Source organism: Artemia franciscana, chromosome 5 (assembly GCF_032884065.1).
Source record: "Artemia franciscana chromosome 5, ASM3288406v1, whole genome shotgun sequence".
Taxonomy (NCBI): domain Eukaryota; kingdom Metazoa; phylum Arthropoda; class Branchiopoda; order Anostraca; family Artemiidae; genus Artemia; species Artemia franciscana.
In genome coordinates, this window is record NC_088867.1 from 24,063,244 (window position 1) to 24,088,482 (window position 25,239).

General features: G+C 37.7%; 1 protein-coding gene and 1 long non-coding RNA gene across 2 annotated transcripts in view; one reads left to right on the plus strand and one right to left on the minus strand.

Moving 5' to 3' along the window:
- Nucleotides 1-2,254: 2,254 nt before the first annotated feature.
- Nucleotides 2,255-25,239, minus strand: part of LOC136027139 (14 kDa phosphohistidine phosphatase-like) — a 146,179-nt gene continuing 123,194 nt past the window's right edge. The window contains exons 3-4 of the mRNA XM_065704106.1: nucleotides 25,058-25,182; nucleotides 2,255-2,401 (exon numbers count right to left, since the gene is read on the minus strand). Of these exons, the coding sequence (XP_065560178.1) occupies nucleotides 2,306-2,401; nucleotides 25,058-25,182 (221 nt within the window). The 3' untranslated portion in view covers nucleotides 2,255-2,305. The remainder of the gene's footprint in view (nucleotides 2,402-25,057; nucleotides 25,183-25,239) is intronic.
- On the plus strand, nucleotides 14,919-18,701 carry LOC136027137 (uncharacterized). The gene is made up of 2 exons (XR_010617507.1): nucleotides 14,919-15,705; nucleotides 18,463-18,701. It is a non-coding gene; the product is annotated as an uncharacterized LOC136027137 (long non-coding RNA).

Here is a 25,239-nt window from a genome sequence, read left to right on the forward strand (position 1 = left end):
CCGTTTGCCGAACGTTCAGCTAGATATTCTGGAAAAAAGGCCAAGGACAGTGAAACTGAAATCTGATTGTTTAAATTAGTTAATTGGAAACTTGCGCAACCATACACATGTTCAAGGATTCGGAAAAAGCAGGCATTCGGTTTATAATGAAACCCTCTTTACGCAGTTTTGTATAGTAATGGGTGCAAAATTCAAAAAGAAACGAGCTAAAATTCAGCAAAAAAAGGTTAAAAACGTATAATAGCAAACAGAATAAGGTGTAGTTTTTTTGGACGCATAATTCTATTTGGGATGCTACTGTTTGAATCTTTATAAACGAAAAAATTGACAAACTTGACTGAATTATTTTCCAAAATTTGTGTGCCAATTCATGTTCCTCTTAAGAAATTTCTTGTTAAATTAAATTATAAAAAAAACAACTATTTTTCTGGTAAAGCCTTTTCTTCAAAACATTGAAATAAGTCCACATAAGCATAGGGGAAAACCCATTTGCGAATAAGAAAAAAAAATTCAACATCCTAAGTTATTTTTAAAATCTTAATATTTGAAAATTACTCTTCACTTCTTTGAGTGCTTCATTAAGCGATTTAGACGTAGAGATTAGAAGTGTCCAAAAATTGAATGCTCTATCTTCCATGCTTTATTTTCCAGCAAACGTTTACTTAGCTGAAACAGCAAACAATGTTCCTTATCTTATTCTTGGTCTCCATTTTCTTTGCATTTTCCCGCAAAACTTGATGCCATGCAGCTAAAGCTGCCTGAAATTATTCATTATCTTGGTCAAAGCGTATAATAAACCATAAACCAATAATTATACGTTCTTTCTTTAGCGGAGAAGAAATTTGAGGGCTTTTTCATCCAACTACGGGACAAGTATAGTCGCAAACACTAAGTGAACGTCCAACCTCCCAGTGGCAAATATGGTTTAAACCACTACCATTTTCAGAGTATTTTTCACCTTATTTTTTTATTTTAGAAACGTAATCGTCTAAAACCTTCTGGATGTTACCATTTTTCTTTGGGAATTTTCCGTTTTTACTATTAAAATAAACTTTTGATTTTCTTTGCCATCTTTAGAAGAAAACAACATCGACTGATAGTTGTGTATGTAAACTTTATTTCTTCATTATGAAATCTTTTCTACCACTCCCCCCCCCCCCCACAAAAGTATTTCTCAGTCCCTCAATAATTCACCTGGCATTGTTAACATTTCTTGTAAATAAAAGATTTAGTGTGTATAATCTTAAATAGCCCTTAAAGACTTCATTTTTATTTCAAAATTTTCCTCTTGAACGGGAATTTCGTTAGTGCTAGTGATGGGCACAGAAAATTTGTTCCTGGTAGAGACTGCGTTATTAGTGGACGTGGGAATGTTGCTACTGCTCGTGGACCTTTGGGTCTCTCCCCCTGGATTTGACTAATAATAATAATACCTTTTTAAAAAGAAAATCTTACAATACCAATCATTGATAATTGATCTCCAAGTCTCCTTAAACATCATTTATATATTCATGTATACTAGGCAATTCTTCACTTGAAGAGGGGACAAAAAAGAGTCTTGCAAATCCTTTTGATGGATTTCAATTGTAGCGGGGGTAGGATGGTTTAATTCAACATGGCTCTGGCTGACGCTTACAGCAGTCCCAGAGACTGCAAACCAAAATCTCGTCCCCGTCGGTTTTTTTTTTTTTTGTATTATAGTCGCTTCAGTATATTACTCGAAAGTGCCAGAAACCGGGGTGACTTAGTTTTCTACCTCCAAACGACTATTGATCACCTGAGAAGTACATAAAGCAGCCCAGCTTTTATTATAGGAGGAAACTTTAATCAGACCAAGGAGAGTTGGTTATCATCTTGTTTGTCTTTAAAACAAGTAGTGCACATACCCCCCCACTCATTGGGGATACTTGAAAAATGTGAGCCTGAGAGCGACATAATTGTCAGTGAGTTTGACGTTTGCACGGAATTACGGAAGATTAAACCTAATACATCTTCATACCCTGATGAATTACCTGTCAAATTGCTACTTGAATATGCAGCTTTCATAGCATTGCCACTGTCCATCATTATAAACAAGTGTTTGCTTCCGGCTGTTTCCCGTTTAATGTGAAGATTTCGTGGATTTTTCTTTGAAAAACTTATTTCGTGGGAAAGGTTGTTTTTAAATTATCATATTCCTCTACTGAAGTATTTTCTTGTAGTAAGTTCAGTCTTCATTTCAACTGTTGATGAAATCATACAATAATATCACGAAAAGATTATTAAATATTCATTACAACCAAATAAAGAATTTGTATAAAAATTACTAATATCCTTCATTCGTCCAACTTATACTTGTGTAATCTGGATATTTTATTTTCAGTAATTCGCAAGTTTTCGAGTGATCTGCTAAGCCAAATCCCTGGAAAAGAAAAAATTTTGTTATTAAAGGTAAAAGTAAATTTGCAAATAATTTTTAAGGTACAATACAGCAAATTTAGCTGTCATTAGCTAATATATTTTACCGAATATCATGCATAAAACATGTTACATAAGAGGGAAGGAGGGTTTGGTCCAAGACTTCCAAAATAATTCACAATTCTAGCAGGCTACTGGAAAGTCACTGAAAGACAAATAAAAGCAAATATGAAAGCTAATGTTAATTTCAGAACTAATTACTCTAAGTAAACTCTAAGAAAATCAATGGATTCAACATTGTTGAGACTCTACATGTTTTACTTAATAGTTTTGAGAATGTACTGCAACGCAGTGACAGATTTTGCTATAAGGTTTTCACCCCTACTTTTCCATTGAAACACACTCGTAACCCGATAATTATTCCATTCTATGATAATTGTGATTTTTGTGACTTTCAGCTACCCTAGTCCCTTCTGAAAAATGTAGATGTATTGCCTAATAGCATCAAAAATTGCACTATTTTAAAAATTTTGACATTACTTTTCGTTGTAAAAGTAAAGACAGTGCTTCCTAAAAGAACAATCTTGAAGATTGAGTTTACAGCAAAATTTTGATGAGAGACGTAAAATGGCTCTGCCCTTTAGCTGACGGATTACTGACCTCCACAGCGACAAATTATTGCTTCACACGAGGCTTTATCCATTAGGCTAGAAATTTAAATTGAAAAAAAATACGTAACAGGAAAAAAATTCAAGACGAGAATGCAATCTTCCAACAGCAAGAGAAAACTAACTATTATCAAACACAGATAAACCAAAACACTGGCTCATTCGAACGAAGTATAGGGGTCAACTTTTTCATCAAAGCATTAACAATGTTCAGAATTTTCAAAGAAGCGTCACTAACATTTAACTGATCTAATATTTATTTTTCACTGTACCAACAACGTAAATTCATCAGTAATTTAAGATATTTGAAATATCTTCAACATAAACATTTAATGATTAATTTTATTGAAAAAAAACCACTAAGACAGATTAATGGCTGTGAAACGAGGTAGTACAAAGAAAACGATACCCAGCTGACAGAATTATCCTCAATTAGAAGATCTTAGCTTAGAAAATCCTTAAACCTTGCAGTGTTTGACTAGTTACACCGAGGAACGTCGAAGTAAGATTAGTTTGAAAATAGTTATCGAATCTATGATTAGAATTAAAGAAAAATACATGATAGCGGGTAAAATTTTAACTATTACAAAAAGAAAATATATATGCAACTGAAAACCCGAATATTTCAGTTTCACGTCCCCTATCATTTATAAGCGGAAATTAAAAGAAAAGATAGACAAAACAGATAGAACAACCCAGAAAATGTCATAAAGAGGTGACAAATGGTATGTAACAAAAGGAAAAACGGAAGCAAAAAGACGGAAGAAACGCACAGCTGATAAGCTATAGTTGTTGTTTAGTCCACATTTTAAATCAATTATCGTACACATTAGAAAAATTTCGCACAAACCCCACAAACTGTGGTATAATGTAGCGAGCATTGGCTGCGTAGGTTCAGTACAATATTTTGTGGATCTTAATTTAGCAACAATAGGCAGATTAATGCCCAAATTTAGAAGTCTCAGCTTGGGAATGCACAACATTATCAGAAACACCAGACACGTATATCGAGCAGAAGAACAGTGGAGCTCAATCAGAAACCGCATCTTTCGTCAGTTGGCTCAGGGCATGAGCATGGACGCAGTCCTCCCAGTAACTAAGACCTAATAGGTCTTAGTTCAAGATGCCAAAAGATCAAGATGCCCGAGGGGCATCTTGATCCATTAGGATTTTAAAAATCCTGGAAAATGTTTCTTAAATTACATTAAAATGTTAGTACGACCTAAAGTACTACTCAAACAGAATGGTATAGAGTTTTCAGCATTGAGTAAGAGAAGATCAGACTCAAACCAAAGTTAAACAAAATATTCCCTTTTAAAAGTCAAGACAGTTACTTTCTTCGATGCAATTTCCTAAGTCTTATAAAAAGAGAAGGAGTTGAGGCAACCCGATAACACCCTCCAAGGATATAATTTAGGCTCTGAATTCATTCCTCTAAAATTCGCTCTCCTAACACAACTATTTACAAGATCGCTAAAAGCCGCCATCTAGAATTTTTTCCTTGTAGATTTAGTCTGGGCGCCAAGCTGTCTTGTTTATTTCCAAAAGTACATGCTGTGTCAGGTACAACTTTTATAAGTGAATAGATTTACAGAATCAATATAAGTGATTTCGATTTACTCGGGTCCAGCTTTCCGAAGCGATGGCATCATAAAAGTTTTTTTCCAAAGTTTTTGAATGACAAGAATCGAAACATGACCAATAATTTGAGGTTAGTTAGGGGTCATGCAGCAAAAAAAGTCACTTTTTATTTACAGAAGAAGATAAAGAAATTTAAGTTTATAGTTTTTGGATATTTTCCAAGATAAAGCTTAGTGAAATGGCTTAAACCTGCTTCTGACAGAAATGAATGTTAGGCCAACAAGTCCATACAAGTCCAGTCGACATTGTCCTTCATGAGTCTAAACCAAAAATCCTCATTATTCCTTAGTTCTATGGCCATCTACCTTAGTTTTACCCAAGGATGGATGGATGGATGATAGACAATATTTATAACAACGAATGAAAATGACATCATTTTTTAAATACAATCCTGAAAAAGGCTTATGCCAGCTTTGCCTCTCACTCAGACTACCTGTCTTGGCTTTATCTCCCATTGCCCAACGGCTTGATGGCAACTTGATTTTAATTCAAAAATAAACGAAATTAATATTTTGATTCCCAATTGAATTCTGATCCTAAAGATAACTTTATCTCTTAGCTATTTCATTTGTGTTAAGCCCTCCTATCCGAATGGTTAGCGCTCTGGACTTGAAATCCTGAAGCCAGGTGTTTAAGTCGTGATTTTTCTGATTCCTTAGTTTAGGATGGGGGTCAAGGGTGTGACCCTGTAAGCTGACCTAGATATATAAGTATTTCAATTGTATGGAATATTTTAGACTGGAATTTGAAAAACCTAGTTTCAGTTTAGTTTTCAGCGCACTTGGAGCTTGCGATCTAGGCCAGTCAGGAGCACGGTATTTCTTCACAGTGTAAGTATATACCAGTAGCAAAATGTTTCTCCAAATATGCAACACATCTCGTAACACACAATTTGGGTAGTTCCTGAACCATCAGAGCCATATTTTCGGTTGCTATTTGGTTTTCCATCAGAAATATTTGTCACTGCGCGTGCGCGAAGGCAGGATCATGAAGAGTGGTTTAGCTTGTGTTATTTTAGATGTATTTCAAAAATATTCAGAGTATAGTACTTTTCGTTACTGCACGTACTTCTACTGCAGTATTTCTTCCACCTTTGAAAAGACAGAGGAGTATAGCCGAGGCTAGTTTAGTATGAGGGTGGGCTAATTCAAACTGAATTATTGCTAATTCAACCAAAACTAAAACTTTTATTTCTATTAAACAGAATTTTGCTCTCTTGTTGAAGATAAAAAATGTCTTGCTCCTTAGTGGTCTAGACCACAGCACTCACAACCCCAGGGCCTGTCCGTGAATCTCTTCTTTGATTAAGCTGCAGACTAGCTACTCCTGATAAAATATCTTATTTTTACTAAAGATTAATTTATAGCATCTAGAGTTAAAAATAAAGAAAAAATATCTTTTTACTAAAGCTTGACTTATAGAAGCTAGAGGACGAAGAGAATCCTGCCAATGACATTTTTTTTAATTTCTGGAAGGAATTTCTCCAAGTAACGATTGTAATATTTGGATTAAGAATTGAATTCTGAATCAAATGGTATTTTGTATCTTAATTATCTTGTCATGTTAGCATATTCTAAATTAACCAAATTAGTAAATAGGCGAAGTTTCTCAAAAGGTAAAAAGGTATGGCTTAGGGTTTTGCAGTCCCGTACTGATCTTGCACGGAAGTTATTCAGTTACTTCTTCAGGAGGGAAAGGAGTTTCACAAATCAGATGTTTTTTTTTTTTATATAAAACGTTGAAAATATAAAAACAGAAAACATAAGCAATCTGAGCTGCAGGATCATAATAATCATGAACATGCAGAGCTGACTTCACGTACCTCTGGGTGTCTGCCTTGCCACCGAAGAACTAAATGCACCTAGGGACGGATGAGTTAGCAGCCCTCCTCCAGAAATTCATTGCTACGAATGGAACTGGACATACAGCCTCGGAAGCCCCACCTACTTTCCCAAATGGACCCAGACGTGCCCAAGGACGTACCCCTTTGAACGTCGCTGACCTAGGCGGCATTAATGTTGCCACCTGGAATGTCCTGACCCTGAACCAGCCTCGTTCTAAAGTTTTTAGCCTGGTTTTTAGCAAAAGAACCAAAAAGGTATAAAGTGACGATCGCAGGAATAACAGAAATGCACATTACAGGAAACGGTGAAGAAGATATTGGAGAAGGAAGGACACTGCTTTGGTCTGGCGGAACCCAAAGAAGAGGGGGAGTTGGCCTTATTTTCAACAGCTTTGCCCGGAAAGCCCTACTGTCATTCACACCTATCTCATCGCGTCTACTGAGAGCAAGAATTGACGGCAAGCACGGGAAGATAACTGTTCTTACTTGCTATGCACCGAAAAACGAAGACGAAGATGATGATAAGGACGACTTCTATGCGTTGCTGTCCTCTGAACTCTCCTCCGTGCCACAGCACGACTACCTCATAGTCCTAGGAGGTTTTAACGCCTGTGTTTCTAACAGCTCTGGCCTGTATGATGCGGCTGTTAGAACTATGATGGTTGAAGCTCTGAATGGTAACGGTGAGCGGCTGCTCGATTGCTGCATCACTCATGCCCTATGAACGACAAATACTTGGTTCGTGAGAAGAGACACTGCGATGCACACATGGTACAGCAATGACGGCAAGACAAAAAAAAATCATTGTACGACGACGCTGGCTTTCGTCTGTCCAGAACTGCCACTCATACAAAGGTGCCAAGCTCGGCAATACCGACCATCGTCTTGTTTCTGCAAGAATCAAACTCCGACTGAGAGCCAACAAGAGTAACTCCTCTTCCTCCAAGAAGATAGACACCTCTCGACTGAAACAAGATCCCTCGGTTCATTAGCGGTATATGGTTGAGGTCTCTAACCACTTTGAGGCCCTCCAGCATTGTTCAGAAAGCAAGTCAGCGTGGAACACTTTCAAGGTTAATGTTCTCACTGCAGCTACAGAAGTTGTGGGGTTTAGGCAGCGAAAAAAGAAAGAGTGGATCAGCAACCAGACGTTCGATGTGATCGAGAAGAGACGGCGAGCGAGACTACGAGATATGACACTCTGCAGACAGCTCAACAAACAGCGCAACTCTATGCTTCACAAGGACAAGAAAGACTTCATTGAAGGCTAAGCCGCTGAGCTCGAGCAAGCTGCCCAAAAGGAAGACATAGGCGCAACATACAAGATCTTGCATGAGCTGACTGGCCAACACACCATGGCGTCCACAAGCCTGAAAGCAGCGAATGGAGAAACCATATGCGATCAGTCACAATATCTTGGTCTATGGAAGAAACACTTCGACATACTGCTCAACTCAGATCCACCTGATTCTATTGACCCAGGGCTTGTTGCTGTTGCTGCAGAGACTACCGCTGCTCCCGACAGTGACGAATTTTCTCCTGAGGAGATCAGATCGGCCGTACAGAAACTTAAGAAGAATAAAGCAGCCGGCACTTGTGGTATCGCTTCTGAGCTACTCACAACAGGCGGCCCTGCAATGATACTCTGGCTGCAGATGGTGTTCAGCATAATCTGGCGCACTGAAGCTATCGCTTCTGAGCTACTCACAACAGGCGGCCCTGCAATGATACTCTGGCTGCAGATGGCGTTCAGCATAATCTGGCGCACTGAAGCTATGCCATCAGACTGGAAGAAAGGAATCCTTGTGCCAGTGTTTAATCGCAAGGGCAGTAAGACGGACTGCAGCAACTACCACGGTATCACCCTACTGTCTGTTCCTGGAAAGCTGTTTGCGATGCTACTGCTGAAACGTGCAATAGGTTTCCTACATACTTTGCGCCGCCCCCAATAAGCCAGATTTATGCCAGGAAGATCGACAACTAAGCAGATTCACACGGATACACAGATCCTTGAGAAGACAGTGGAATTACACAATTGACTAGCTTTCATTGACAATTGATTGACAATTGATAGCTTTCACTGACTTTCGTTCAGCCTTTGACACTGTTGAAAGACCGTCCCTTTGGCTAATCCTAAAAGCTGCGGGCCCACCCGCAAAGATAGTCAGTCTATTCAAAGAACTTTACAGCAACATAGAAGTGCCGTCCTGGTCAACGGGAAGCTTTCTTCTTCCTTCCCAATAAAAAATGGAGCACGGCAAGGATGCGCTGCTGCACCTGAGCTGTTTAACTGCGTCATCAACCGCATCCTGAGCGAGACGCACCATGCCCACCCTTTCGGCATCAGTTATGCCGGGAGGGCTCTGTCCGATGTTGCCTTCGCGGACGATGTAGCTCTCCTTAGTAACAGTCACGACCAACTTAGGTCTGCACTCAAGACACTCTCCTCCCCAGCCTCTAGACTTGGGCTACAAATCAACTGAACGAAAACGAATATTATGCCTATAGAAAAGACCGCACCAACACCGCTCTCAACTGTTGTGATTAACAGCCAAGCTGTCAATGTGGTAAGGCAGTTCACATACCTCGGATCAATTATATCCTCAAGTGGCACACATGACGCCAAAATCTCAGCCAGATCAGCTAAGGCAAGCTCAGTGTTCGGACGACTCCTGGGATCAGTCTTCGACAAACCGCAAATTAGCCGCCATACCAAAGCCCGAATTTACAACACCACAGTCTCAAACATCATGCTGTACTCATCTGAGACATGGCCGATAACCCAGACGCAGCTAAGAAGGGTCGATGCTGTTCAGGCTAGACACCTGAGTCGAGTCGAAGGCTTCAAATGATATGACAAGATCCGCAATACTGAGATCCTGAAGACCTTCAAGCTGGCGAACCTCTCTACCCAAGTAGAAGCCCACTCTCTAAGGCGGTACGGCCACCTAGTCCGTCTCCCGTTAAACACCCCCGCAAGGATCATCTCGGACTTCAATCCCTTGGAAAATTGCTGAAAACGCCCTCGAGGAAAACCACGCACTAGATGGGCTGATGTGATAAACCAACGCCTGCTCAATCGCAACATCAACCCAAACGAGGCCCCATCATTAGCCATAAACAGGGCTACTTGGAGAAGACTGGCAGCGTTGTCAACCAGTTCCCTCTACACTGGTGACCCTGCTGAGCAGGAGCGTTAAGTCAAGTAAGTCAATCATTAGCAAAGTTAACATCAAAATCTGACAAACCGAGCAATTTTTAGCATTTTTTTTCCTTGGCATAGTACTGTGTATGATATATCATTGACAGGCATCTGATTACAGACATTACAACTTCATTTTTTTATAAATCTAAAGAACCAGTGGGAGCATTTCTGCCTTTTCTGCAACTATTTTACTGATCGGCTAAAAGGCCCTGAGGATAATGAAAACTCCGACTTCACTATTTTTGGAAAGTAAAACTTCTGTCTTTGTTCTAGTGGGTTTGCTGGAATTGCTTCCTAATTTAGAGGAAGGGTAGCTTTGACAATATCATATATCAAAACAAATTGCTGCACTGTAAGTTTTCTAAGAGAAGTATAATCATATTCAAGGATATACAATATAAGCATACAATGATAAAAATGGCGCATTTTCGCTTCCCAAAGCTCCCATCTAGCACTTTTATTTTAGCAAGATTTTCCTTATATTCTTTCAAAGCTTAAATGATTAGCAAAACCTGAGCCCTTTTGGTCAATATTGGTACCTTTTAGTTTCTCAAAAGGTATGACAGTCCTGTACTGGTCCTGCATGGAAATAATTTAGTTACTGATTCAAGAGGGAAAGGAGTTTCATGAATTTGGTGACTTAATTACCTTAGAATCACCTTAAATCGCACTTTCTAGCGATATGAACGAATCCAGTGTACGTCAGTTAGTGATATATGCGGGGTGTCTGCTGCATCCCATTGAGTGAGCCATGGTTTTATCGCCCAGTCCTTATTGAGATTTGATTTGAAGCTATCGATTGTTGTAGATCCTACCATCGTCTTGCTTAGGCTGCTCCACAGACTTATGATTCGATTACAGAAGAAATCGTTTCTTTTTCTTGACTTGGCACGATTATAAAACAGCATTTCTGAATGAAATGCTGTTTTATAAATTCATTTCTGAATTTATAGGTGATAATCGTATCGCCTCTGCATCAGCGGTGTGTCAGAGTTGGTAGCTTCAGCCTCTGCGGTCGACATCCATACTCTTTATCTTTGAGACCCTTTACGAATTCTAGTCGCACGACTTTGAACAGATTTGAGATCCATCTGGTCGATTTTATTAATTGACGTGGCGATGCACATTCCAAATCCAATCTAGGTCTCCACACGTGGAGATTCAAGAGGAGTCCACATATAGAGAGTTAAAAGACATGGGCTATATAATAGTTTTCCCTCCAAAATATTGTAGGCAACTGCCCCCCCCCCTAGCAACGCCACTGCCTGTATAGATATGCATCCTAGTAGGACGTCTTTGGATTTTCTAGATGCGTAACTGGTTGAAGTTAGTCATGGCTTTTATAGAGTTTAATCACTATTGCTGAGGATCTACTAGTGGTTATGCACTTGTTGATACCAAGGGTCTGGTTATCCCCTGCTATTACAGCACGGGTGTGGCAGCTGAATTTGAGGGGTTTTTAAAATAAAACATTAACAATCAAAACACAACGCAAAGCCAACATGAAAAGTTGACAAACCAAAGCAATTTTTGGCATTATTTTTATTGCTTTACAGAGTACTGTGTATGATATCTTGCTGACAGGCATCTGATTACATGCAGTGCAACTTCATTTTTTTTATAGCTCTAAAGGACCAGTGGGAGTATTTCTGCTTTATTTTGCAACTATTTTACTGAGTAGCTAAAAGGCCCTGAGCATAATAACAACTACAAATTTAGTATCTTTCGAAATTAAAGCCTCTAGCTTTGTTCTAGCCTGTTTTCTGATATTGCTTCCAAATTCAGAGGAATCGTAGCTTTAACAATGTCATATACCGAAACAAATTGCTGCACTGTAAGTTTTCTAAGAGAAGCTTAATCACATGTGAAAACTAAGCTGAAGTATCTTAAATTTAGTTATGATGCAAAGCCCAAGCTAGACCATAAGCATTGCATTATCTACCAGACACAAACAAGGGAACTACTGCATATTGTTCAAGATACAAATCGAACAAAGTCAATTGCTACTGAAAAATGTAGATGTAACCTGAAGTATGTGAAACTGAAATATAATGTGAATTGACCTGAATTTCCAAAAGCTACCATAGTCTTGCAGAGATCTCGCCGTAAGGCTTTTCTGGCCTAGAAGTTTCAAACTGATGGAAGTGGGCCCATTTATCCAAATCTTAGTCAAGGTGTTTTCTTAAAAAAAAAGAAACGCTCCCAATTATCTCAATGCAGTTTTGACTAAAAGTCATGCTGTTTGTTTTGAGGCACAAAAGGAAATAAAAAGAGCAAGGTACGGAACATGTTGAGAATTATGACAGAAATTTAGACAGAATGTACTGGCACATATTGAGACTCTGTGACAGATAGATCCAGAGCTGCTACTCGGGTGCCACGACCAAGCCCTGGTCAGCAGTGAAGCCAGGTACCATCAAACGTATATGCTACAATTCCTTCAAAGGAAGCCGAAGACTGAAGAGTTTTGTGTGAAGGAAGACGTAGCATCAGAGTTTGTTGAAAATCTCCACCCTGGCTCATGAAAGACAAAGTATCAAACAGTTCGTGATACGAACTAAGTAATGGGCGACAGGGCTCAATAGTAACCAAAACTCTAAAAAAAAGAATTTTGATACCAATAGATACATCAAAAGAATACAATTTTTATGCTGATTTCAAATATATGAGTTTCATCAAGTTTATTCCTACCCATCAATAGTAACAGGCCTGACAAATTTGCCTTATTTTTAAAAAAAGAGGGAAATATCCCATAAAAGTCATAGAGTCCTAATAAAAATCACACCATCGGACTAAGCGTATTAGAGAACCCTAATGTAGAGGTTTTAAGCTGCTATGTCAAAAAATGTGGAATTTTTAGTTTTTGCCCGAAGAATGATCACTGATGCGTGTTTTTTTTGTTTGTTTTGTTTTTTTCCATGGGTGGTCGTATCGATCCTGTGATCCCAGAATGTCACAAGAGGGCTCATTAGAACGGAAATTAAAATTTTTATTGGCCTTTTTACATGACCATAAAATTAGTGGGAACTAGGCCTCCTCCCACGCTCATTTTGCTCAAAAGTCATCGGATCAAAATTTTTAGATAGCCATTTTGTTCAGCATAGTAAAAAAATCTAAGAACTATGCCTTTGAGGTGGACCAAGTCCCCCCGAGTCCCCAATGGAAGGGCTGCAAGTTTTGAACTTTGCCCATTATTTACCTATAGTATTGGTTATTCGGGAGTATACAGACGTTTCCAGGGGTATTTTTCCTGGTGGGGCGGGGGAGGGGTGGGTTGAAGTTGGTTAGTGGTAGGATCTTTCCATGGAAAATTTTTTAATGGGTGAAGAAAATTTTGTGTGAAGGGGGCGCCGGATTGTTCGACCAAAAGTAAGGAGCAACATTAAAACTTAAAACGAACAGATATTATTAAGCATATAAGGGGGTTCGCACCCTCGTCAATTCCTCGCTCTTTCTGCTGAAGTTTTTTTTAGTTAATTAAAAGAGCTTATTAAACGGCCTTTGAGATTCAGACATCATCCTTAAGGAATTAGAACACAATTAAAACTTTAGCGTAAAGAACGAGGTATTGACGAGGGGATGAACACCCTCATATACGAAGTAATTTATGTTCGTTTTAAGTTTTAATGTTGCTCCTTACTTTTGGTTGAAAAACTTGGTTTCTTATTTAATAAACAACAAGTATAAAGTATATACAAAGTATGCATAACGTTATCATTCTAATACACCATTTCAAACAGATGGCCTCTCTTAGCATAGTTGAAGAGCCAGATTTGTATCTTTATATGGAAGAAAAGATGGCACCAGTACATCTTATCATGAATCACATGAACCCATTATTAGTGAAATCTACAGGTTAGATCTACGACATTAGTGGTTGTGATACCGTGAGATTTTTCTATTTGAAAGGAAACAAACTTTTGTTGCTGTCGCAGAAAAATCTCGAATGACAGAGCTCATGGCAAATACTTCTTTCGTTGTTCAATGCAACATTAGAAATCTACAAAAATATGAGGAAGACATTACTAAACTATAACAAAAAGTGTGCTTATGGTGTATGGTTGAATCCTTGACATTGAACAACCTGCCATTTATTCCGCCGAAAGAAGAGACTTGAAGTATTTACCTTCAATGGAGAACTCAAATATCACATAAAACGTGACCTCCTACAGTGGTCTTTCATTGTACAAGCCAATATTCTTAAGCCATGGCTCAGAAATCCAGGACCCAGGCAGATTCGTGATCAGCGCCTTTAGTGAGTCACGATATAGTATCATTATCTCATCTATTGTTATGCTTAGTTGGGTGTCATTTTTTTTTTCTGCTAAAGTCAGTGTTTAGATGAGTCTATTTGCCACCGGTTATTGCTATTTTGGCATGCTTTGGCATTCTGATTGTCATATTGGCTTATCAAGAAATTAATTAAACATTATGTTCATTAATTTTTCCTCAGTTAAAGCGTGAAGTTAAGAATTTACTCCTGTTGCATCATCAAAAATGAAGCATTTTAAATTTGAGGTCTTGCCGGTGCCAGCGGTCACGAGTCAGGTTCCAACAGATTCGTGATCAGCAGGGTCGAATTGACCAGAATGCGCCCTCCAACAATTTGTAACTTTTACAACAGGGGGGGGGGTCAAGATTTTCCCACTTGGCACTTGGAATATTCGCTTTATTTAAATCATGTCCGTTTTCATATCGCGTGCAGGTTATTTTCAATAAAGTTGGGCTTCCCTTCCGTTAACCCTAAACCCTTGAGATAAAGAAATTCTACTCCAATAGGAGCGCCTTAGCTTCGCCTCGAGTTAAACTGAGATAGACGGGTGCAATCGCCTCAATTGACCAAACCAAACCAGTTGACGTTCGCATTCGCTTTGATTCAGACCAAATTAAATAATGAGTGACAGTGAAATAGTGATTGGACTATTGGACAGTTTAGTTGATGAAGATTATGAACGTGGAAGGCGAAATAAAGCTCATTCGCGTCGCAGAATACTCTCAAGTGAGAGTGATAGTGATCATAGAACAAATAGTGGCTCTCGGAGCCCAGAGTTTCAAACTCATGCTCGATATGGCTCTCGGAGCCCTCAAATTAGTTCTAGGAATGACAAATCTAGCTCTCGGAGCCCACAAATAGGTTCTAGAACCATAAGAACTGACTCTGTGAGCCCCGTAAAAATCCATGACAAAAAGCGGAAGGCTTCTCCGGAAAAGCGAAAAGGTAAAAGATTAAAAGAAAACACGTCAAATGACTCTCTATTCAAAAAGATTTCTGAGGAACGTTCTGGTAACAAAGAGGGTCCCATAAAAAACTTGCCAAAGTTGCAAATAGAGCTTTCTCCGAGCCTTTGGAAATAGGGAAGCTAAAAGATTTATTTGAGCGCCACCCTAGGCCTGCGAATACAGATAAAATTGTTGTTCCCAAGGTGAATAGTGAGATTTGGGCCACTCTCTCAGCACGTGCTAAGCAGAGGGATGCTAAGGCACTTCAAGTGCAGCGGACAATTGTTCACTCAACCTTTTGTGTTTTAGAGGCAGTAAATGATGTTCTTGAGCTCGAAAATGAGCATATCAAAGAAAAGGTTGTTAAAAACCTAACAGATGCAGTTCACATGCTTGGCCTCACCAATTATGATTTAAGTCTAAAAAGACGCCATGCGATGAAATTCGAGTTGAGCCCAGATCCCATGGTGGCATCCGCTTTATGCGCTCCCGAAGTCAAAGTCACGGAGTTTCTTTTTGGCAAAGATGTTGCAAAAACAACGTCCAAAGCCAAATCCGTGGCGGATTTGAAAAAATCATTTGGAAGACCAAAAAACGTGCAAGGGGGGGCCTACCGTTATCGCCGATGGCAGAACGAGGCTCCCCAACCATTCTATCGAAAAAAGCAGAACCAGGACCGTCAGGAGAGGCCGAAATTCCAGAACTTTCAGAAAAGGGATCGCAAATAGGTGGTATGTACCATTTAACATACCCTGACCTTGAGTTTTATGATTTTGTTGTAAATTTCAATAGGCAGTCCAAACATTTGGTTGATAATTTTAAAGCAGGGAGAATTAGTAAGTTTATCTCAAAATGGCAATCAATAACAAGTGATTTGAATATTTTGAATATTGTGGCTTCAGGCTATAAGATTGAATTCGAGAAAAGACCATTAAAAGCTTTGGTAACAAAAAACAAAAGTTTTACGCCTGAAGAAATGCAGGCTATACGAAAAGAAGTTTATATTTTATTGCATAAAGGAGTTATTATTAAAGTACCCGAGTTCAGAATAAAAGGAATACTTTGTGTTTTCCCGTTTTTACGGTCCCAAAGAAAGATGGGTCTTCTCGGTTTATTTTGAATCTTAAAAAACTAAACGAAAGTATTAAATATTACCATTTTAAAATGGAAAGTGTTCAGTCTGCGGTTCTTTTAATGACAAAAAATTGTTATATGGCCTCTGTTGACCTTGTTGACTTTTATTATTCATGCCCTGTTGATTTTGAGTATCAATTATGGCTTTGTTTTGAAGTAGATTGTTATTATGCTTTCACATGTATGCCAAACGGCTTATCATCTGCCCCAAGGGTTCTCACGAAACTTATGAAACCCGTTTTCTCCCTTCTTTGACGAAAAGGTTATATGTCAATTGTTTATCTAGACGATACCCTTCTTCTGGGAAGGTTTTAGAATTCAAAACAATGTCTATGAAACAGTGAAATTACTGTCAGAGCTGGGGTTTGTAATTCACCCGGGGAAGTCAGTTCTCATTCCAAGTCAAAGAATAGAATTTCTGGGTTTTTTATTAGATTCGCGATTAATGTGTATTTCCCTGCCGGAACGAAAAATTGAAAGGTTCTAGATTCAGTTTCAAAAGTTCTCCGTCAAAAATCGACTACGATTCAAAATTTGGCCGAAACTCTAGGTGTTCTTGTTTCAACCTTCCCAGCAGTGGAATTAGGGCCTTTATATTACCGGAAAGCGGAATCATTGAAATTCAAGCACTAAAGCACGCGAAGGGTGATTTTGCGGCTAGGCTAACTTTAACATCCGATGTAATTTCCGAATTGCATTGGTGGTTGAACATTGCCAACCATGCGTCTAAAGCAATTGAACCTAGGTCAATTGACAAATATTTGTGTAGTGATGCATCCAAATTAGGCTGGGCACTCGTGGATGAATATTCCATGAAAACAGCCACAGGCGAATGGTCCTCAGAAGAGAAGGGATTTGACATCAATGTTTTAGAAACGAAGGCCGTTTATCTGGGATTAAAGTGTTTTGCTCAGGATATTAAGGGCATTTTTGTCAGGCTGCGTTCAGATAATATAACCACAGTAGCTTATATAAATAAAATGGGAGGAACAAAATCTCAATTGTGTAACTATTTCGCAAATAGGATCTGGCAGTTAGTATTGCAGGATAAAGGGTGGATATCTGCAGAGCATGTGCCAGGAGTTGCTAATATCGCGGATAAAGCATCTCGAAAATTTGATAATGAAAAAGAATGGAAATTGAATTCTAGAATATTCGTTATTTTGAATTCGTTGGTATGTCAGTCGATAGATATTGATCTGTTTGCAACCAGATTAAATTTTCAGATTAAACCATTTGTTTCTTGGAAACCAGATCCAGAATGTTTTTTCGTAGATGCATTTGCAATGAGTTGGGAGCCTCATTTCTTTTATGCCTTTCCCCCATTTAGCTTACTTCTGAGGACCCTTCAGAAGGTAGAGACAGATCAGGCAACTGGTATTTTGATTTTCCCAAACTGGACCACACAAGTTTGGTATCCCTTACTATTAAAGCTCTTAATAGGAAGTCCTATACTTTTACCAAATGATACTTTTACTTTGTCTCTTCCACAGAAACCGACCTTACACCATCCATTGTCCAAAACGTTACGCCTAGCGGCTTGTGTCGTCTCCGGCAAGGGCTTCACCACCAAGGATATTCTCCTTCCACAGTCGATATTATCATGGATGGATGGCGGGATTCAACTAAGCGTCAGTACAGGGTTTACATTGAAAAATGGATCGACTTTTGTGGAAGAAACACAATCCAGGCCTTGGAGGCAACTGTACCGGAGACTTTGACCTTTCTTACGGAACTGTTTTACTCAGGTGTTGGCTACAGTGCTATTAATACTGCGAAGAGTGCTTTATCCGCAATTTTACCAAGCCTTCAGTTAGGCAGTAATCACATCACTAAGAAATTCATGAGAGGTGTCTTTAATAGAAGGCCTAGCCTACCCAAGATTTCTAGTATTTGGGATGTAAAATGTGTATTCGATCTATTTAGATTGCCAGTTTGGGATATCGAAAACCTTAAATTAAAGACACTAACACAAAAATTAGCGGTTTTATTGATTCTATCGGCTTGTGAAAGAGTTCAGTTGTTGGCCAGTTTGTCACTTAATAATATGATAAATAATGACGATGGAAGTTTTGATTTTCAAATTAATGTGCTATTAAAAACACAAATCAGGTGTGTTCCAAAACAAATCAGGTTTCCCGGTTTCCCGAAACCGGGAAACCACAAATCAGTAGTTAAATTTCGACCTTTTCAAGAGTCGTCCCTTTGTCCGGTGACGCACTTAGCTAGGTATATTAGAATGACGTCATACCTGAATAGAGACGACGCACTTTTTCTTACATATCGTAAGCCTTATACCGCTGCGTCCAAGTCATCTATTTCTAGATGGATAAAAGAAGTATTATTTCTTGCAGGTATAGATACCAGTGTTTACGGTGCTCATAGCACACGGTCTGCCTCAACGTCCCACCTTAAAGCAAGAGGAGTTGATGTTGACCAAATCATAAGATATGTAGGCTGGACAAATGCTAAAACGTTTGCAAGGTTTTATAATAAACCAATTGAAAGTGAAAAACAGTTATCTGTTTTTTGAAGTCACTCATCGCATTCTGTTATATTTGAATTATTTTACTATAAATGAAATTTTGTACAGCGGCCTCTTTTTATTGAATAGGGCTATTATTGGTCATTAGTGTTGGTTTAGCTCATGCTGAACTTTAAAATCTCAGTTTAACTCGAGGCGAAGCTAAGGCGCTCCTATTGGAGTAGAATTTATAAATTAAACGAAAACTTACCAAGTTTGAAGTTTGATTGTAATTCTACTCCAAAGAAGGAGCGCCAGCGTAGCTGAGAGTTGAACTGCCCTCCCAATTTCCCTTCCCGTTGAACTCTCAGCGTTTCATCATGAGCTTAACCACCGCATACTACAACGACTTTAAAACACTGGTTTGGTTTGGTCAATTGAGGCGATTGCACCCGTCTATCTCAGTTGAACTCTCAGCTACGCTGGCGCTCCTTCTTTGGAGTAGAATTACAATCAAACTTCAAACTTGGTAAGTTTTCGTTTAATTTATAAAGTTTACCGTAATAATGCTTAAACTGAAAATCTCCCATAAATATTTCAATTTCTTTAATCTTAATTGAGGAGGGAGAGGTCTAAAATGTCACTCCTCATTTTTTTGTCAAACTTGCAGTAGAAAGCAATTATTCAAGCTGATATCTGCACTGAAGTTTGATTTTATGTTTCACGGTGGAATGAATGCTCTTAGGAACCAGTAGTTAGATTTTCAATTGGGGCAAATCAGGCTCTATATCAGGTTTTCATTTTGGGTTTTAAGTAGACCACTTTAGCCTTAAAAAAAGCTATCAAAAAAGGTAGAAAATGAATAGCAACATAAACAGGATAGGGCTGTCACCCTTTCCCCCACTCCTTACATAGCAGTTTAATTGAGAATATGATGACTGTATATAATATATGGGAACTTAAGCTTAAAGAGCACGCAAGTTAGGAAGAGGGATAATGGCCCCAAATCTATATCATACTTAAATAAAAAAAACAAGTTTTTGCAACTGAAAGTAAGGAGCGACATTAAAATTTAAAACGAACAGAAATTACTACGTATATGAAAGGGGCTGCTTCCTCATCAACGCCCCGCTCTTTACGCTAAATTTTGATTCTTTCTCTCAACTCTTCTTTTTAAAACAGTAAAAAACTTTAGCGTAAAGAGCGGAGCGTTGATGAGGAAGCAGCCCCTTTCATATACGAAGTAATTTCTGTTCGTTTTAAGTTTTAATGTCGCTCCTTACTTTCAGTTAAAAAACTTGTTTCTTTTAATTTAATTTCTGAACGTTTTTGAATCAATGCATGTTTTGATTTTGGCTCTCCGCAGAGGAATAATTAAAACGAAATTTGCATATTTTTTTTTTTTTTTTTTTTTTTGGCTAAATGGCTTTCTCATAATTTGGTCGAATGATTTTGAGAAAAAAGATCGGGGGAGGAAGCCTAGTTGCCCTCCAATTTTTTGGTTATTTAAAAAGGCAACTAGAACCTTTAATTTTTATAAGAATCTTTTTATTAGTAAAAGATATACGTAACTTATAAATTAGCTTACGTAAAGAACTTTTTATTCTCAGGTTCGCCCCCTCGTCAGTACCTCTCTCTTTACACTAAATCTTAAATTTTGTCCCAATTCATTAAGAATGACCCCTGAAGCACAAAAGCCGTAGAATAAATAGTTGACATTACTAAAAATACTTTAGCGTAAATAACGGTGTATTAGCAGGAAGTGAGCCCCTCATATGGGTAATAGTTTCTGTTCGTTTTAAGTTTTAATGCTGCTCTTTACTTCCAGCTGAAAAAAACTTCTTCATATTTATTTTTTCATTGTTTTTTTTTTAAATAATGCTAGTAAATCCTGCGCTCCCTTCATGGAAATTTTCTTCCCCCATGACAAATTCCCCGATGGAAAGCTCCCCAGCATATCCCCCTCTTTTCAACCCCTCCCCCAACCAAAAAATCCTCCTAAAAACGCCTGTACACTTCTCAATAACCATTACTATATGTAAGCACTGGTCAAAGTTTGTAACTTGTAGCCCCTCCCACGGGGACTGTGGGGGAGTAATTCGTCCCCAAAGACATATTTATAAGGTTTTTCGACTACGCTGAATAAAATGGCTATCTCAGAGTTTTGATCCATTGACTTTGGGAAAATAGTTAGCGTGGGAGGGGGCCTAAGTGCCCTCCAATTTTTTTGGTTACTTAAAAAGGGCACTATAACTTTTCATTTTCGTTAGAATGAGCCCTCTCGCAACATTCTAGGACAATTGGGTCGATACGATTACCCCTGGGAAAAAAAAACAAACAAACAAACACGCATCCGTGATCTGCCTTCTGGCAAAAATACAAAATTCCACATTTTTGTAGATAGGAGCTTGAAACTTCTACAGTAGGGTTCTCTAATACGCTGAATCTGATGGTGTAATTTTGGTTAAGGTTCTATGACTTTTCAGGGGTGTTTCCCCCTATTTTCTAAAATAACGCAAATTTTGTCAGGCTCGTAGCTTTTGATGGGTAAGACTAAACTTGATGAAACTTATATGTAAAATATATATAATATATATATGTAAAATCAGCATTAAAGTGCGATTCTTTTGATGTAGCTATTGGTATCAAAATTCCATTTTTTAGAGTTTTGGTTACTATTGAGCCGGGTCGCTCCTTACTACAGTTCGTTACCACGAACTGTTTGATTTGTTACCACGAACTGTTTGATTAATGCTCTTTCTAAGTCTGTTAAGGTCTAGTTGAAAAACGGTTATTTGATTTTTTTTTTTTTACTGAGGGCATTCATTAGTAGTTTAAACTGCATATTACTCTTACTTAAATGTCCAATGAATTTTAATCCGAACTAAAACTGAATGAAACCTTCAACACAAAGGTAAACACAAACCGTTCGAGATATCTTATTTGGATTACCTAAAAATGAGAAATAAAAATGTGCCGCTAGAAAAAACAAAGCTAATGGCAAAAAAGCCACCTATGGTTGAGGGGAAAATCTTTGTATTAATCTTTTGCCAGCTCATTTGTGCCTAGAAATTTCTATTAGTATCAGAAAAGACAGTCGACAAAAGTTTAATGAACAATGAGATAATTCTTTTTTGATCTAAACTTTAATATATAAGATCAGTATAAACGCGACTTACTAATTTTAGTTGAAGTGCTGTAGTGGGGTATTAATGGAATACAAAAAGGTACTGCCAATAACAAACTTTCACTAACCATTGTCAATGGAACAACCTTAAGAACTACTAGCAAATTGTCATCATTTAGATTTTACAGTCCCTGTATTTTCTGGCTACAATTTGTTCATACAAAAGCTTGTCCAAAGGAAAACCATTGACAGGTGCGAAGAGTTATTGCGTTCTATTATGTTTTATGAATTCTTTTTTCTCCTTTAAGCATCCAAGAATTGCTGGAATATAGCTTATACTATAGTAATATACTATTTTTACAGGAAGCTTTATTACTCTATTATTATTTTTATACTTTATGGCTTTATTACTATCATTCTTTATGCTATTCTTTTCCCCTAAATAGCGAAAAATAAGGAATAAAAGCAATTACTGTCTCAATATATAAATATTCTTCTTTATCAGTAGGAATATTTTTAAGATAAATCAAATTTGCATCGTGAAAGTAATTTGTCCTGACAAGAAAATTAGAAGAAAATCCAGTCTCTGATTTTTTAATCTTTCTGGAAGTGGTCAATTTTTTAGCAGCTAGGAAGAATATCGTTTAAATTTGAAATTTTTCTATGTTTCTTACGGGCAATGAGACTATATTTCGTGTATATTCTTATTACTTAAGTACGAAATTTTCAGCAGGAGCCCAATTTAAGCGAGTAATTAGAATACTATTGCGTGCTTAGTCTGCTTAAATTATTTTCTATTTGAATAACTGTTCTATTGTTCCGGTAAGAAGAGTTTACTGGGTTTGAATCCCCCCCCCCAAAAAAGAGAGAAAATTCGCCGACACGTAAACTGGTGTAAAAAATACAGGTAAATAATTATTAAAATTAAACACTAATTATATTAGCTTAATAAAAAATAAATATTTTGCCACCCTACTATGCCTCAACTGCATTTTCAAATGACATTTTTTAAGACTTGGGCTACAATATCTATTTTGACATGATTGCATTCAAATATTCTAATGAAGTCACTAACATAGAATTTGGTTTGAAACCTTTGCTATGTTGTTCTTAAAATTCACCAGATAAACTCCAAGCTTTTTACAAAACAGTTAAGGCAATTCATCGAAGATATGATCACTTTTCTATTTTCTGTTCCTTGGATCCGATCCAGCTAATGATGATCCCCAACCTATGTCCTACCAAATTTATAGATGAAATTGTTTCAGTACACTCCATAATCTTCCTAAAAGGAACTTTTTATGCTATTAGCCTTTTAAAAAGGCTTCATTTTGTCTCTAACACGGTCTACTAAATTCCGTAAAATTTTACAAAAAATTCAAAGGCCCTTTCAATCACTCAAAGGCTCAAACCCATTGCATCATTACCCCTAAAATTCATCCAGGGTACTGATATCTAAAACTGAAAAAATATTCATTAGTCAAAAATATTAAGCAGCAAAATGTCAAAAAGCTAAAACTAAAAAAATAAAAATAAAAGCAGTGAAATAAGTTAAACGTTAAAAAGATTTAAAAGAGAACACATAAAGGGGGGAGGGGGAGAACAAAAGAAACAAACGACCATAAAATTTGGGTATCCCCAGTACCAAAAAAAAAGAGGGAAACTAGCGGTTTATTTTATCATTAATGAAGGGAACAAAGGTTTTTTCATAACTGGAGGTAAAGCAACAGATGGGGGACAAGATAGGAACGGGTTCAGAAACGGTACGTGGCAGGCGGTATCTGGGTGGGGAGTGTCTTTCGGAGAAAATATTTTGCGTGTGAAGGTTTATTATTGCATCTTTTGCAAAACGGAGGCACAACGTTCCTCTCCTGTGTTCAAGAGTTTCCAGCTTGACCTTTTTTAGAAGGAGTGAGTATGGTACCTGAGCTTCCTTAAAAATTATTTTCAAAGCTCTTTTTTGAATGGATTCGATTCTTTCTGATTCGTCACGGGAGATGCCAGGATGTCAAACTGGACAAGCATATTCAAGCTGCGGGCGGACAAGTGAAGTATAGATCCTTAAAAAATGGGATGGGGGACGTTAAATTTATTCAAGAGCTTAAGGAGAGACATTTACGCACTAGCTCTATGGACATTTTTTTTAACGTGGATATTCCACTTTAAATTAGAGGAAATTATAACCCCAAGTAATTTAAGGAAGACACAGGGATATCGAGGGGGGAAAGGGTTGAGGAAAAGGGAAAGGTTTCAAGGAACCACAATAGCATATCATAGATTTAGAGGGGTTTACTCTAATGTCTAAGGCTGGAAGGAATGAGCAAAGGCACTTGCTCTTTATTAGATGCATTTTATGCATCTAATAATACTGATTGAAATCTATTTGATGATTTTGGTTTACAAACGTTTCCGAATGTCTATATTTCTACTAAAAGGTTAATTGGAGGTCACGAAGGGGTGGGGTGTTCACTGTTAAAGCACTTGGGTCCTTCGATCATGAACATTGAAAATCCTTGCTTAAATCTGACTGAAATAAGGTGGAACATGCCTACCTTTTAGCTAAAAATAACGGCAAGGGAGAGGCGGGGGAATGTTGAAGAGGCCATTGGGCCATTTTGATTTCGTCATCATACAGTTTGATCATTTTCGTGATTCTGGCTCAAGCAAGATGCAACACGAAATCATTTTTGCAAAAAATCTGGGAGAAGGCACAAAAAACAGTTGTCCCCCACTAATAGAGATTTAGAAGGCTTACATGTTTGTTAATCAAACAAGGCGCTACCTGTCTATCATTCTGCCACTAATCTGGCAGTGGGAGAGGACGAAGTACATAATGGTCGCTTTTACACTGTGGTAGAATAAAGCTTACTTTTTCATCGATTCAATATCTACTTCGTTTTTGCATCGATTTTTACGTTCCGTTTCAATAAGTATTTACCTATTACTACGCAGAAATGTGCAGATAATTCATGAATATGAAATTAGAGATACTGAAACAGTTATCTCTTGAAACATTGAAAACATAATAAAAAAGTGAGCGGTGTTTGGTTTTCGTTTGTTTTCAAATTTATTTTATGTTGTTTTTCACGTTGTATGATTTTTCTATTGTCATGTTTTTTATTTTTTTTCTCGTTACTTGCTTTTTCTTTTAATGTAGCTAGGTTTTTCAGTAAAGAATAAATTCATTAAAACTTTCATTAAAAAAAAAAAAACATTAGAAAACTTCTCCGCCCCCTTCAGAAAAGACCTAATCCCATAAGAAACGTATCTTTGAAATTTCAGGTCATAACAGAAATCAGGAACCTACGGAAAATAACATTTGTAAATTGTAAATATGAAAACTAAAGTCAGGATTTACCATAGAATATCCATAAACCTTGATTGTCTTATTAACTGAATCGTGCAGAATACGTCCACCTCCAAGACACTCAGTTTCGTATCCTAGTTTTGCCAATTCCTCCTCTGCGCTGTCATAAATATCAGCTAAAAATAAAGAGTCATATTAAAAAAAAAGCATAAGCATATTAATAGTCATATCAG